Genomic DNA, 13,590 nt, shown 5'->3' with positions numbered 1-13,590 from the left:
GTGGAGTCAGGATTTATTTTAGGAACACGATCTTATTAGGCCCCTGTTTGGTTCACCAGTTTAAATTTTGTCAGTTTAAACTTTTTTATTTGAATAGAAACATTCAAACAGTATAGTTTAAATTGGTATTTAGATGTGCAGTTAAAATTTTAATTTGAATAGAAAATAAAATTTAAATTTGTGTTTGGTTGGTGTGAAAAAAAAGAGAGTGATGATCTTTTTATGTTTAAAAATGGTTTGAAATGTTGAACTTAATGGCGGAGTTAAACTCTAAGTTTGACAGTTTAACTCAATTCAAACGAAAAATATAATTCAATCTGTTTGCTTACTAAACATGAGTTTAAACTGTGCTCATTGTTCAAACTGAGTTGAATTAAACTAAACTAATAAAACATATATTTAGATCAATGATACAGATCATGAAAATTGAAAGACATTAAAAACCTAAAAAAAAAATAAAAAACTCTTACTCAATTTGATATACAGTTGTTCTCCATGGGTTTTCATCTTTAAAAGCGTTGCATAATACACCATCATCATGCGTGGCAATTCGTATCATTATTAAAATGTAAGTATGAAAAGAATTTAAAAAAAAAAAACACACACACACACACAATTAAGATTTATCTTATTTAAAAAAATTTCTAATAAAAAAAAAAGAGAAAGAAAGACACGTTTGTGTCAACATTCTTTCTCTTGAGAGCATAGCAAATGAAAAATTTTCAAACTCCCACGATGCCTGAGATAGTGCTGTAATAATGAAATAAGTCCTTATTCGATTTAATAGTTGGAATCACAACTCAAATTTTTAACACAATATTTCTTCTTATAAGAATTTAAATTTAATTTTTACATCTCATATAAATTTATTTTTTAACTCATTAACAACTTGAATGATTTTTAACTCAAGTTAACAATTCGAACGAACGGTGCTTAAATAGTCCTAAATAATCCTATCTTATGCTCAAGTACTACCATACCAGGTAGGGAGGTACCACAGTCTCAAACTGATACTGAGTTTTTAGGAAATTTAGAAGTCCGCTGAACATAAATTATGAGATCCAACAATTTAATACATAAGCACGAATAATATAAAGCAAGAGTGAGAAAGTAATTGCAACCCGATTGTAAAGTTTTAGAGCCCGTTTAGTTCGTTGATTCGAGTTGATATGTGACTTTATGTAAGAACTTTTTAGTGTAGTAAAAAAGTTAGATGTGACTGTTTTTGAAAATTTTTTACTGTAACAAAACTTGAATTATAAACTCAAATCAATGAAATGACTGAGGCCTTAGTCACCTTATATCAAACCCTAAAAATGAATTGTCAAAGTTGCCCTCCTTAACTAGGTTTCCTTTCTAGGTTGAGTTTTGACTGCTTCAAAGGGTTTGAGTGAGCATCAAGGCTCTTCAAAACCTGCTCAAAATTGCAAGTCGATTCACCATTCAAGCCTACTCCGCTGATAGCAACCACACTGAATAAGATTTCAGCTAAAAATTTTAACATTAGAGCATGTAATACAATACTATAATGGATGTGTTAATTATAAATTTTACATCTGAGTGCAAAAAACACTCTCTAATGCAAAACTATTTATTGTACTAAATTTCTCACTAAGTATAACACATGAAAAATTTAACATTTAATTACTATTAGTTAAAATATTCACTTTTTCATATAATCATTGAAATTTTTATATTTTTTAATTATTTTAAATATAAAAATTTACTTTTACAACTTTTAAAGCTTAACAATTATTGAAAATATTTGGTACCTAGATTCGCTCTCTGATTCGAATCATGGTTCGTGATTCGCTACAGTATTTTCTCTCACAAAAAATACACGTAAATTGAAAATGGTTCTAATCACATGGTTGTAATCCATGAACCAAACGTCTAGCGTTTCAAAATTCAAATAGCATTATACATTTGAGTAAAAATAAAAATAACATATCATATTACACACTTTTTGATGGTAAGTCTGTTTAGTACCCAACAACACTACATAAACAGACTTGTGTCTTTTGTGACTAGCGAACACCATGTCATTTGTATTATAAGAAGATGTTCAAAAGTTATTACATTCTCATGTTTTCGTCACCCTGTGTCCTGAGTTGAGCAACAGACAATTCAATGATACACGAATTTATCCCTCTAGCCTTCTATAAACAACTCCTAGGACTACATACATTGTAAGTGGACGTTGAGATACATCCATAAACCATATACTTAAAGCTCAGATTTAACCTTCATATCTCCATTGGGCATCATGCTTTGTGCTTGTTGGCGTTTCAATTCCTGCATTGCACGAAAAGGTGTGACATAATAAAGAAAAATATGTATAGCAATAATGACAGTGTTGCTTGAATCTGCAATTGCAATGAAAGGGGGTTGTTGTAACTTTGACAGCATGAAGAAACGAATGAATTGAAACGCATTTATGAAAAGGATATGTTAATTAGTTCTTTAAAAAGATATTAGTAAGATCAATAGAATATAACTTACAGCAGCAGAAGCAGCTCGAATCTCCCTATAAGATTCGACTTCATCAGGAAATGTCTGCTCCAGTTCCTCTAGAAGATGCTTACGTAGACCCTAGAAAAACAAAAGCAAATTTTACGAAAAACAAACTAGGGAAAAGAACTTGATTAGAAACCAAACAAATGCCTAAAAGACATAAAATCCGTTGAAAAAATGTCACCTTGAAGGCATCAGTTTTCCCTTTGGTGATCTGGTTTTTAGAAATGCAGCTATTTATCACATCCCTTGTAAACTCATCGGGATTCTTCCCATCATCAATCAGACTGCAAAAGAAGCAACAAACAAAATGAATATCAGAAAAGAAATAAGAAAAGGCCAATCAAAAGAACCAGAAAAAACACCCCAATGAACTTACTTGAGAACTTCCATTGGAACCTGAATATTGCATTTCTCTGACAACTTAACCATGTTGTCAAGCTCCAAAACGAGAGAATTGCTGCAATTTATTCACACCCAAAAAACCATCTTAACATAAGAACACTAAACAAAGCTACAAAACGAGAGACCCACTGCAATTTTATTCACACCCAAAAAACAATACTGACATAAAAACACAAAACAAAGCTACAAAACAAGAGACTTGCTACAATTTTATTAACGTAATAAGACTAATCAAAGCTCAAATTTTCAGATTATGAAAAGTAAATGAAAACTAGTAGGGATTCCACCTTTTATCCCTAACTCTTTAAAATCAATTGATGTGGCACATGAGTTTTCATTCTTAAATTGTCATGTACTTAAAAAATTTTCACGTCAATTATGTTAAAAAGTTGCATCTACCAATGAAAATGTGACTCATTGTTGGTATCAAAAATATGGGATCCCAACACTACTAAACATAAATTTAAGAAAACAGAGCAAAACAGAGATAAGGGGAGGCAGGAAATACAGGCGTTGGAGAAGGGGCAGCTGACTGGCTGCATTGAAGGAAGAGACAGTGAGGTAGAGCTGGTGAAGAAGGCCCAAATTTTTCTGTGTAGAGTTGATGACTTGGTTCAAGTTCTGCTTTGGATCGTCCACAACTGTGGCCATTGTAGCATTATCATTCGCCGGAGAAACCATCATTCCATTTCCACTACTCCCACCAGTCCCTGTTGATGTACTTTGCGATGCATCCATCTAAAACTCCACTTCACACCTCCAAAAAAGAAGTATCCGTATACAACAACAACAACAACAAGCCTTAATCCCAACTTAATTGGTGTCGGCTATATGAATTTCACTTTTCCACGCAGCTCTGTTCAAAATCAAACTTTCCTGAGCGCCTAGATCTAAAATATATTTCCTAACTACTTCGGTCCACGTAATTCTTTGTCTACCCCTCCCTAAGTATTTGTATATCTGATGAAAAAAAAAAGCACCATTATTGTAACTCATCTATATGAGCAAATCTCTTACGGACCCATGACTAATAAAAAAAAGGACATGTAGTAGGCTCATTCGAGGGAGTCTTGGCATCCAGGATATACTTTTATGGAACCCAAACCTCCAAAAATACCAAAACACTTTTCACATATCATTAAGCGTAATTGACTAGAGAGATTACAGTACTTAAAGTGGAAAAAAAAATAACACACGCTAATAAACCCCACTGAAAGCATCAGAGATTTAACGTAAGGATAATGCCTAAAACTTTGGATAAATTCCATCGAACATGACATGACTCATACAAATAACTGTCCAATAAAAAATATAAAGCTGTGAGGAATGTCTATAATTTGATCGTAACGAAAAACGGTGCAACGACAGGAGCAAGGATGGTTCCTTGCTTGTGGGACAAGGAGATCGGCGCCGCAGCTGGTTTAGCAGGCCCTGGCGCCTGTTTACACAAGGGTCAGCGCTGCGGCGGTAGTTCGAATGCGGGCTGTGCAGAAGTTGCGTTTTTTGGCCGATTTTTCTTTCTCTGATTTGGGAAACTGACCAATTCGACTAGGGCTCGCCTTGGAGACTTCACAAAGGGCTTTGGGTGGTATATAAGGGTTAGGAAACCTAGAGAAACGTCTAATGCTTCAATTGGGATTGTGAGAGAACAATTGTATTGGAGACAACAAGTGAGTGAGGATTGAGATATTGAAACTTTGTGGCTTTAGGGATTCTTGAGAGGACTCTTGTATCATTCTTGTAATCACTTGTGATTGAACATAGTAGGCAAAAACACCATAATTGCATGACGTAGGATCTCACATTGAGAGTCCCAACCTGGGTAAATTCTGTGTGTCGTTATTCTTCTCTTTCGTTAATTGTTTGATTGTTATTCCTTTGCAAACTGTTTGAATTGTGTGATTGAATCCACTAATTTTCACCACAAAAGCATTTACTCAAAATAAAAATCTAGAACTGTAACAACATTAAGAACTACTTGCTTGTGTTTATCTATTTGTTATCCTCTTTATCATTTTCTGGACTTTTGGATTTGTTTTGAAGTTTAATAAAATAGAAACGGAGGATTAGATAGGAAAAGCCCATTTGGATTTTGTTACAGTTCTAGATATTTAGATTTTGTTACAGTTCTAGATTTTTATTTTGAGTAAATATTTTGTGGTGAAAATTAGTGGATTCAATCACACAATTCAAATATAATCTTCATCTCTACAAGAAACGGCGCCACTGTGTGCACTCATACAAATCACAGCGCAAGGAAATCATTTTCAAAAATTCCGGAAGAAAAATTTTCAAGTCGAGCTTTAAATCCTCAAATAATTATTTCTCTAGTTTGGTAAGCTTGAAATCTCAGCCTTGTGGGATTCTATGAGAAAAAAAAAAGAAGAAGAAAGGAATCATACTCTGGCGGTGCGGTAGATGAAAGTCCGGCAACGGCGTGGTGGATCGGAAGGCGGCGGCGGCGTGAGAGCGGTGCCAGCTGCTAGACGAGAGAGAGGCGAGAGAGTGGCGGCTGGGTCGATGAAGAGATGGGTGACAGAGAGGTTAGGGCTATGTCCGGCGACTGCGTGGTGGATCGGAAGGCGGCGACGGCGTCGTTAATCGGAAGGCGGCGACGGCGTCGTGGATCGGAGGGCGGCGGCGGCGTGGTCGACGGAAGAGATTCGACCAAGCTGGACTAGAGAGGGCAGGGGCGGCGGGGCTGGGAAGAAATGGGTGAGAGGTTAATATGACTTTCTTGGGGAAGTAAATAACACCGAATAAGGTGGGTTCATGATTATCGTAATATGTGGTAATGTGAAATTTACGAGCTGCGATTGGAATTTATGGCTTAGTTTGGTATTGATTTTGGACCCTTAAAAGTATTTTTTTTTTCTTTCAGTTTAAGCTGTTTTTATTGTTTAATAAGAATCAAAATAAGTATTTCTTCAATTAAGTTGTTTTTACGAAGCAGTAAGTTGGGTGCTTTAGATTTTAACTTACGCGGGAATTCCTTTCTTTCACATTAATGAAAAATTTGTATTCCCATTTTACCTTCGTTGAAACTAAATAATCCCCATCTACCCATCTCATCTCCATCACTCCCCGCTCTTTTCTCTCTCGTGACTGAACCTCTTGCAAGGTCCATCACTCCCCGTTCTCTCTCTCTCCTTTCTCGCTCCTCTCTCTCTCCTTTCTCGCTCCTCTCTCTCGCCAGTCTACGCTCCGTTCTCCGTTCACCGTTCGCTGGTCTCCCAGTTTGCGCTCCATTCCAATCTCCTCCGTTCGCTGGTCTCCCTGTTCTTCCGGTCTCCTCTCCCGAGTTTCGCCGGTCAACCTCAGCCCTCTTAAGCATGTTTTGCTATAAGTACTCCATTAATCTTAGTATTTCAAAATTTGCTTCTGATTTGTCCCCAAATTTTTGGGTTTTTTGTGTTACATCCTTTACTGAATGCGCAAAAAAATGAAAAATGTGCTCGTTAGGGTTTCCATTTTTAATCCGTAGTAGGCATTAATCCGTGTGTGTAGATAAATATGCTTGCAAGAACTATTTTTTTGGATGGAATTGCAAGAACTTATGTTTGTAGTCTTGGTGTCTTATGCCATTGTAATGAGATTCTCATACTTTGTTCTTCAATAAAATTTTCCTTTTCCAATAGATTTCACCATTTAATTCCTTTAATTTTACAGCTTCTAACAGACTCCAATTTAAACTCTCATTTTGAAGCAAGTAAAATTCCACTATTGGTCCTATTTACCCAAAAATCTTCATGACCACAAAATTTTCATCAAAACAAATAAGGGACTCTTTTAAAATTAATGTTCTCCAGCATCATCAAGCTAGAGAATGAAGTTCGTGTTAGTTCTTCTTTGTTTTTTCCTTCTGTGGCTTCTCATTCAATCTAGTTCTGTGTTATATTGGCAGATAGTGTGATTGATTTCTTTCTTTTTGTTCTTTCCTTCAGGTTACATACCAGTTCTTTCATTGGAAAAAAGTAACCCCGTTTGCCGATGATCATGGCATCTACAATAGGTTGACTTGGTGGGAACAGATTGACAACGGCAAGCAACTCACTCAGAACAGAAAGTTTCCCACCGTTGTTCCCGTTGGGCTGTAAGTACTTTAGATTTCCTTTATTGGTCTGTCACTTTGAATTTCGATACATGGCAGAAGCAAAAACTATATATGGTTATCATGACATTGTTACGCGTCTGCCACGGAAGGAGATGCAGAATGATGCACTCCTTTTGTTGTTTCTATGGTTGGGTAAATTGCCAATGTTATATATATAAGAATGATGCACTCCGTTGTTCCCGTTGTGCTGTAGACTCGTTGGGCCTGCATGGGCTGGTCAAACAAGTACGCTTGAATAGAACAGAAAGGTGGCTTTAGGCTGGCCAGGAAAACTTGTAAGAGAACATGATTCCAAAGTAGGTTAGAAATTAACGATACTTATATATAAACAATATCACAAGCTTTGTTTGACGAGATAGTTGCTCAACTTATTTGGCAAATAGATTACTAGCAAGTTCCACAAGGGAGGCGGGTAAAAGCTTAATAATAACTAAGGAAAGAATAACGTTTAGAACACTAACTTTAATCTCATTTTTTAAAATTAATTTTGGGTTATTATTTATTTATTGGTGGCAGTTGGTTTAAGGACTGACACACTTTAATAATAAAAGATTGTATTTTTCAATAAAAAAAATTACAACTCAAAATTGATGCAATAGTTGAGATTAGTGTTGTTGTCCAAAATTATTATAAAAGAAATATAACCTCATGTATCTTCTCCTGGTTGAAGTGTAAGTTTTTTGGTCTTTAGGTTAGGTAAGGTTGGTTTGAGCCTTGAGAGATTGGAATTGAAGCTTTAAATATTCTTAGAAGAAAAAACCACTTGAAGCCTATATGGTGTACGATTGGACAAGTATATACATAAATAAGCCTAATTCACAGTAAATATATGGCTACCTATAAGATAGAAGCCCTGCACAAATAACATTTGGCATATAAAGCATTGATTTTTAGTTTACCTAATTACAAATAATTAGTGCTAATTAACTATGATGGGAAATAATGCTCGGAGCAATATTAATGCCTAGCTTCATAATTCCAATCAGCTTAGCCAAATAGAACACATATGCTTAATCAATGACCTGATCAACATTTTCTCTTCCTTTTTCTTTTCTCTTCTACCAAACAACCTACATTTCCATTTTCCCTCCCAAAATTCCTCCACTTTCTTCCATCCTTCTACTTTTCTTTCCTACCAAACATACTCCTAAACATTTTATCAGTCTTACATTAACATAAACAGATAGAGAAGCAAAGTTATACTTACCTGATCAAGTGATCTTTCACCGTTATAATATAGAAGAGAAAATGACAAGTAATCTTTTTCGGGCCGCAAGTATCTTCTAAACACAACCTATAAAGAAAAAGAAAAAGAAAAACATGTCAACCAGAAAAGGCTTATCTAATCTAACTATGCTCAAAGCAGTAAAATTAAAACAAAACAATATTAATTACTTTAACAGAATGGGATTGTTTGACTCACAATTCTTTGTCCAGGGATAATCCTTGAAACTGAAAACAATTTTAGGTTCTTTTCTTGTCCGCGAGAGAACCAGATTAGTGTTGTTTCATCCTGTTATCAACACTAAAATTGAAATCATTCAAGCACTTGAGATATTTCATAATAATAATAATAATAATCCATACAGAAGCTTGAGCTACTACTGTAACTTCATTCTTATCTTACTATCACATATTTTCATCTATGCTTTCTTTGTCATGCTCTTTTTTTTTTTCCTGTTTTCTGAAGCATTTTTATGTATATAACTGCCATATATTCTAGATCACTGTGTAATTGTACATGGTATACAGGTAAAGTGGTTGTTTTCTTCTAATAAGTCTCCTTTCTCTTAAACACATGCCAACAAAGTTTAACCTAGCATACGCATTTCTATGGAAAAAAAGAGAAAAAAAAAGGGTTTGGGTTTAGTTGGCATGTTTGCTCTAGAACTTTTCATGATGGGTAGGTTATCCCTTAAACCATTACTTTTCATAAATTACCCGTAAATTTAACAAAGTGTTATAGAGTACCACCAAATCAATAACAACTATTAAACTTCAGGGGGAAACACATTCATACAAGTCATGTGGGCTCATACAAAGGAAGAGGTTGAACCTTTGGATGAAAATTAGAGCATGTTATGTCATGAGCATGGGGATATTTCATTCAAAAGTCTAAAATCATTCATCAATTTGGAAGCACTATACAGCATTCTATTAATTTCACGAGGTAATTTGCAACAATTTAAAGTTTAAGAGGCAACTTGCTAATTTTGTTAAAATCAAGAGGCAAAAGTGCCAACAACCAAAAAAGGAACAATTTGCACTTAGGAATAGCTCACCGCAGAAATTCTGAATGGGCACAACTTAGGCTTCCTTTTCTGGCATTTTTCTAGGCATGTCTGCAAAAAAATGGCCTCAAAAAATGATATAAAAAAAAAGTAAAACACTGTGAAAAAGCCTCCGGTTGCGTAGTGGGGCACCCAGGGGACATGATGGGTCAAAAATTTATATTTTTAGTTATGTTTTACATTCTAAAATTAATATACGATTTTTAAGAATTAATGCAACAAGCAGCACCATTTTTTGATGAATATTCTATTTTTTATGTTTTTCTTTATTTTTCACCTTTGAAAAATAAAATAAAATAAAATTGATGTCAAACTATTATGAAATTTTGCATACACGATCCTTACATTTGTCAGGGCATGCCTGCAAAAAAAAAGTCCTTAAAAATGACCCAAAAAAAAGCAAAACGCTGTCAAAAAGCCCCCGACCTACGTAGTAGGGCGCCCAGGAGCCGGGATGGGTCAAAACTTTATATTTTTATTTATGTTTTGCAATCTAAAATTAATATATAATTTTTAAAAATTAATGCAACAAGCGACACCATTTTTTATGAATATTATATTTTTTTAAGATATTTTTTATTTTTTGTAGTTGAAAAATAAAATAAAATAAAATTGACGTCAAACAATTATGAAATTTTTCATACACGATCCTTACATTTTTCTGGGCATGCCTGGAAAATATGGCCTTAAAAAATGACAAGAAAAAGTAAAACACAGTCAAAAAGTCCCGGGCCGGCGTAGTGGGGCGCCCAGGGGCCGGGATGGGTAACTAAATTACATTTTTATTTATGTTTTGCATTATAAAATTAATATACAATTTTTAGGAATTAATGCATGAAGCAGCGCCATTTTTTTGACTAATATTCTATTTTTGTGATTTTCTTTATTTTTCGCGTTTAAAAAATAAAATATAATATAAACAACGTCAAAAAATTTTGAAATTTTGCAGACACAATCCTTATATTTTTTCTGGGCATGCCTGTAAAAAATGTCCTCAAAAAATGATAAAGAAAAGTGAAATGCTGTTAAAACACTCCGGACCCGCGTAGTGGGGCGCCTAGGGGCCGCTATGGTATAAAAAGTTACATTTTTATTTATGTTTTACATTCTGAAATTAATATATGATTTTTAGGAATTAATGCAATAAGCCGCACCATTTTTTGATGAATATTCCATTTTTTTGTGATTTTCTTTTTTTTTTCATTTTTGAAAAATAAAATAAAATAAAAATGACATTAAAAAATTATGAAATTTTGCAGACACGTCTCGTACATTTTTCTGGGCATGTCCACAAAAACTGGTCTCAAAAAATGGTAAAAAAAGAAAACCGCTCTTAAAAAAAAAAAGCCGCTCTTAAAAAGCCCCCGGCGGGCGTAGTGGGGCGCCCAAGGGCCGGGATGGGTAAAAAATTTATATTTTTATTTATGTTTTTCATTCTAAAATTAATATACAATTTTTAGCAATTAATGCCTGAAGAAGCACCATTTTTGGACAAATATTCTCTTTTTTATGATTTTCTTTATATTTCATCTTTGAAAAATAAAATATAATACAAACGACGTCAAAAAATTATGAACTTTTGCAGACACGTTCCTTACATTTTTCTGGGCATGTCTGCAAGAAATGGCCTTAAAAAAAGACCAAAAGAAAAAAGTAAAACGCTGTTAAAAAGCCCCCGACCCACGTAGTAGTGCGCTCAGGGGACGGAATGGGTCAAAATTTTAAATTTTTATTTATGTTTTGCATTCAAAACTTAATATATAATTTTTAGAAATTAATACAACAAGCAGCACCATATTTTGATGAATATTATATTTTTTACGATTTTCCTTATTTTTCATCTTTGAAAAATAAAATAAAATAAAATAAACGTCAAACAATTATGAAATCTTGCATACACGATCCTTACATTTTTCTGAGCATGCCTGCAAAAAATGATGAAAATAAGTAAAACGCTGTAAAAAAAGCCTTCGACCCACGTAATAGGGCACTCAGGGGCCGGGGTGGGTCAAAAATTTATATATTTATTTATGTTTTACATTCTAAAATTAATATACAATTTTTAAGAATTAATGCATGAAGCACCACTATTTTTTGATGAATATTCTATTTTTTATGATTTTTTTTATTTTACGTCTGTCAAAAATAAAATAAAATAAAAACTACGTAAACAAATTTAAAAATTTTATAGACATGATCCTTACATTTTTTTTAGCATGCCTGTTAAAAAGAGCCTGAAAAAATGACAAAGAAAAGTAAAATGCTGTCAAAAATTTGCCAACCTGCGTAGTGGGGCGCACAGGGGCCAGGATGCGTCAAAAATTTGTATTCTTATTTATGTTTGTCATTCTAAAATTAATATATGATTTTCAGGAATTAATGGAATAAGCGGCACCATTTTTCGATGAATATTCTATTTTTTATTATTTTCATTATTTTTCATCTTTGAAAAAGAAATTGAAATAAAAAGCACGTAAAAAAATCATGAACTTTTGCAGGCCCAATCTTTATATTTTTCTGGGCATGTGTGCAAAAAATGGCATCAAAGAATGACAAAAAAAAAGTAAAACGCTGTTAAAAAGCTCCCGCCCCGCGTAGTGGGGGCGTCCAGGGAGCGGGATAGGTCATACATTTACATGTTTATTTATGTTTTACACTATAAAATTAATATACGATCGTCAAAAATTAGTGCAACAAGTGGCACCATTTTTTGATGAATATTCTATTTTTTATGATTTTCTTTATTTTTCATCTTTGAAAAAGAAAATAAAATAAAATTGACGTTAAAAAATTTTGAAATTTTACAGTCACAATGCTTACATTTGTCTTGGCATGCCTGCTAAAAATGGCCTAAAAAACTGACAAAAAAAAAAAAGAAAAACGCAGTTAAAAAGCCCTTGGCCCGCAAAGTGGGGCGCCCAGGGGCCGGGATGTGTCAAAAATTTACATTTATATTTATGTTTTGTATTCTAAAATTAATAAACGATTTTTAAGAATTAATGGAAGAAGCGGCATGATTTTTTGATGAATATTCTATTTTTTATGATTTTCTTTATTTTTTGTCTTTAAAAAATAAAATTGATGTGAAACAGTTATGAAATTTTACATACACAATCCTAACATTTTTCTGTGCAAGTCTGCAAAAAATGACCTAAAAAAATGACAAAAAAGGTAAAACGCTATCAAAAAGCCCTCGGCACGGGTACTGGGCGACCAAGGGCCTCGATGGGTAAAAAATATAGAGTTTTATCTATGTTTTGGATTCTAAAATTAATATACCATTTTTAAGAATTAATGCAACAAGTGGCACCATTTTTTGATGAATATTTCATTTTTTTATGATTTTCTTTGTATTTTGTCTTTGAAAAATAAAATAAAATAAAAATAAAGTTAAAAAATTATGAAATTTTGCAGACACGATCCTTACATTTTTTTATCATGCCTACAAAAAATAGCCTCAAAAAATGACAAAGAAAAGTAAAATCCTGTTAAAATGCCCGCGGCCCGCATAGTGGGGCACCGAGGGGACATGATGGGTCAAAAATTCACATTTTTTTATCTTTGCATTCTAAAATTAATATACAAATTTTAAAATTTAATGCAACAAGCAGCACCATTGTTTGATTAATATTCTATTTTTTATGATTTTCTTTATTTTTTGTCTTTCAAAAATAAAATAAAATCTAAACGACGTTAAAACCGTATAAACTTTTACAGACATGATCCTTACATTTTTCCGAGCATGCCTGCAAAAAGTGGTCTCCATAAAAGACAAAAAAAAAAGTAAAACGCTCTTAAAAAGCCCCCGACCCTTGTAGTGGGGCGCCCAGGGGCCAGGATCGGTCAAAAATTTATATTTTTATTTATGTTTTACATTCTAAAATTAATATACAATTTTTCAAAATTAATGCATGAAGCGGCAGTATTTTTTGATGAATATTCTATTTTTTATGATTTTCTTTATTTTTCGTCTTTAAAAAATAAAATAAAATTTGAACGACGTTAAAAAATTATAAAATTTTGCAAACACGATCCTTAAATTTTTTGGGACATGCTTACAAAAATGGTCTTAAAAAGTGACAAAAAAGTAAAATGCTCTTAAAAAGCCCCCGACCCTTGTAGTGGGGTCGCCCTTGGGCCAAGATGGGTCATAAATTTACGTTTTTATTTATGTTTTACATTCTAAAATTAACATGCAATTTTTAGGAATTAATGCATGAAGCGGCACTATTTTTTGACGAGTACTTTATTTTTTATGATTTTCTT

The 13,590-nt window shown here is 33.4% G+C and overlaps 1 protein-coding gene across 2 annotated transcripts; it reads right to left on the bottom strand.

Moving 5' to 3' along the window:
* Positions 1-2,024: 2,024 nt before the first annotated feature.
* On the bottom strand, positions 2,025-5,392 carry LOC21405192 (mediator of RNA polymerase II transcription subunit 10b). 2 transcript variants are annotated; one of them, XM_024161270.1, is made up of 6 exons: positions 5,322-5,392; positions 3,428-3,879; positions 2,894-2,974; positions 2,699-2,801; positions 2,503-2,592; positions 2,025-2,295 (listed from the first exon to the last, which is right to left on the bottom strand). In XM_024161270.1, exons 2-6 carry the CDS (start codon positions 3,655-3,657, stop codon positions 2,227-2,229), a joined length of 573 nt encoding a protein of 190 aa, XP_024017038.1. In that variant the 5' UTR covers positions 3,658-3,879; positions 5,322-5,392; the 3' UTR covers positions 2,025-2,226. The 2 variants fall into 2 exon arrangements, with proteins under 2 accessions (XP_024017038.1, XP_024017039.1); XM_024161271.1 differs by having other exon boundaries at positions 3,428-3,775; positions 5,322-5,373.
* Between the last annotated feature and the right edge of the window lie 8,198 nt (positions 5,393-13,590).

The sequence above is a fragment of the Morus notabilis genome, unplaced genomic scaffold (assembly GCF_000414095.1).
Source record: "Morus notabilis unplaced genomic scaffold, ASM41409v2 Scaffold825, whole genome shotgun sequence".
NCBI lineage: Eukaryota > Viridiplantae > Streptophyta > Magnoliopsida > Rosales > Moraceae > Morus > Morus notabilis.
The sequence above is the reverse complement of the archived record's forward strand: the minus strand, read 5'-3'. Positions and strand labels throughout refer to the sequence as shown.

What these genes read in the sequence shown, in the direction of transcription:
- LOC21405192 (XM_024161270.1), bottom strand. Translation starts at nt 3,657, where the DNA reads ATGGATGCATCGCAAAGTACATCAACAGGGACTGGTGGGAGTAGTGGA. An exon ending in GTTCCAATGGAAGTTCTCAA is followed by an intron (nt 2,802 to 2,893) that starts GTAAGTTCATTG and finishes CTTCTTTTGCAG; the next exon opens with TCTGATTGATGATGGGAAGA. An exon ending in TTCGAGCTGCTTCTGCTGCT is followed by an intron (nt 2,296 to 2,502) that starts GTAAGTTATATT and finishes CGTGCAATGCAG; the next exon opens with GAATTGAAACGCCAACAAGC.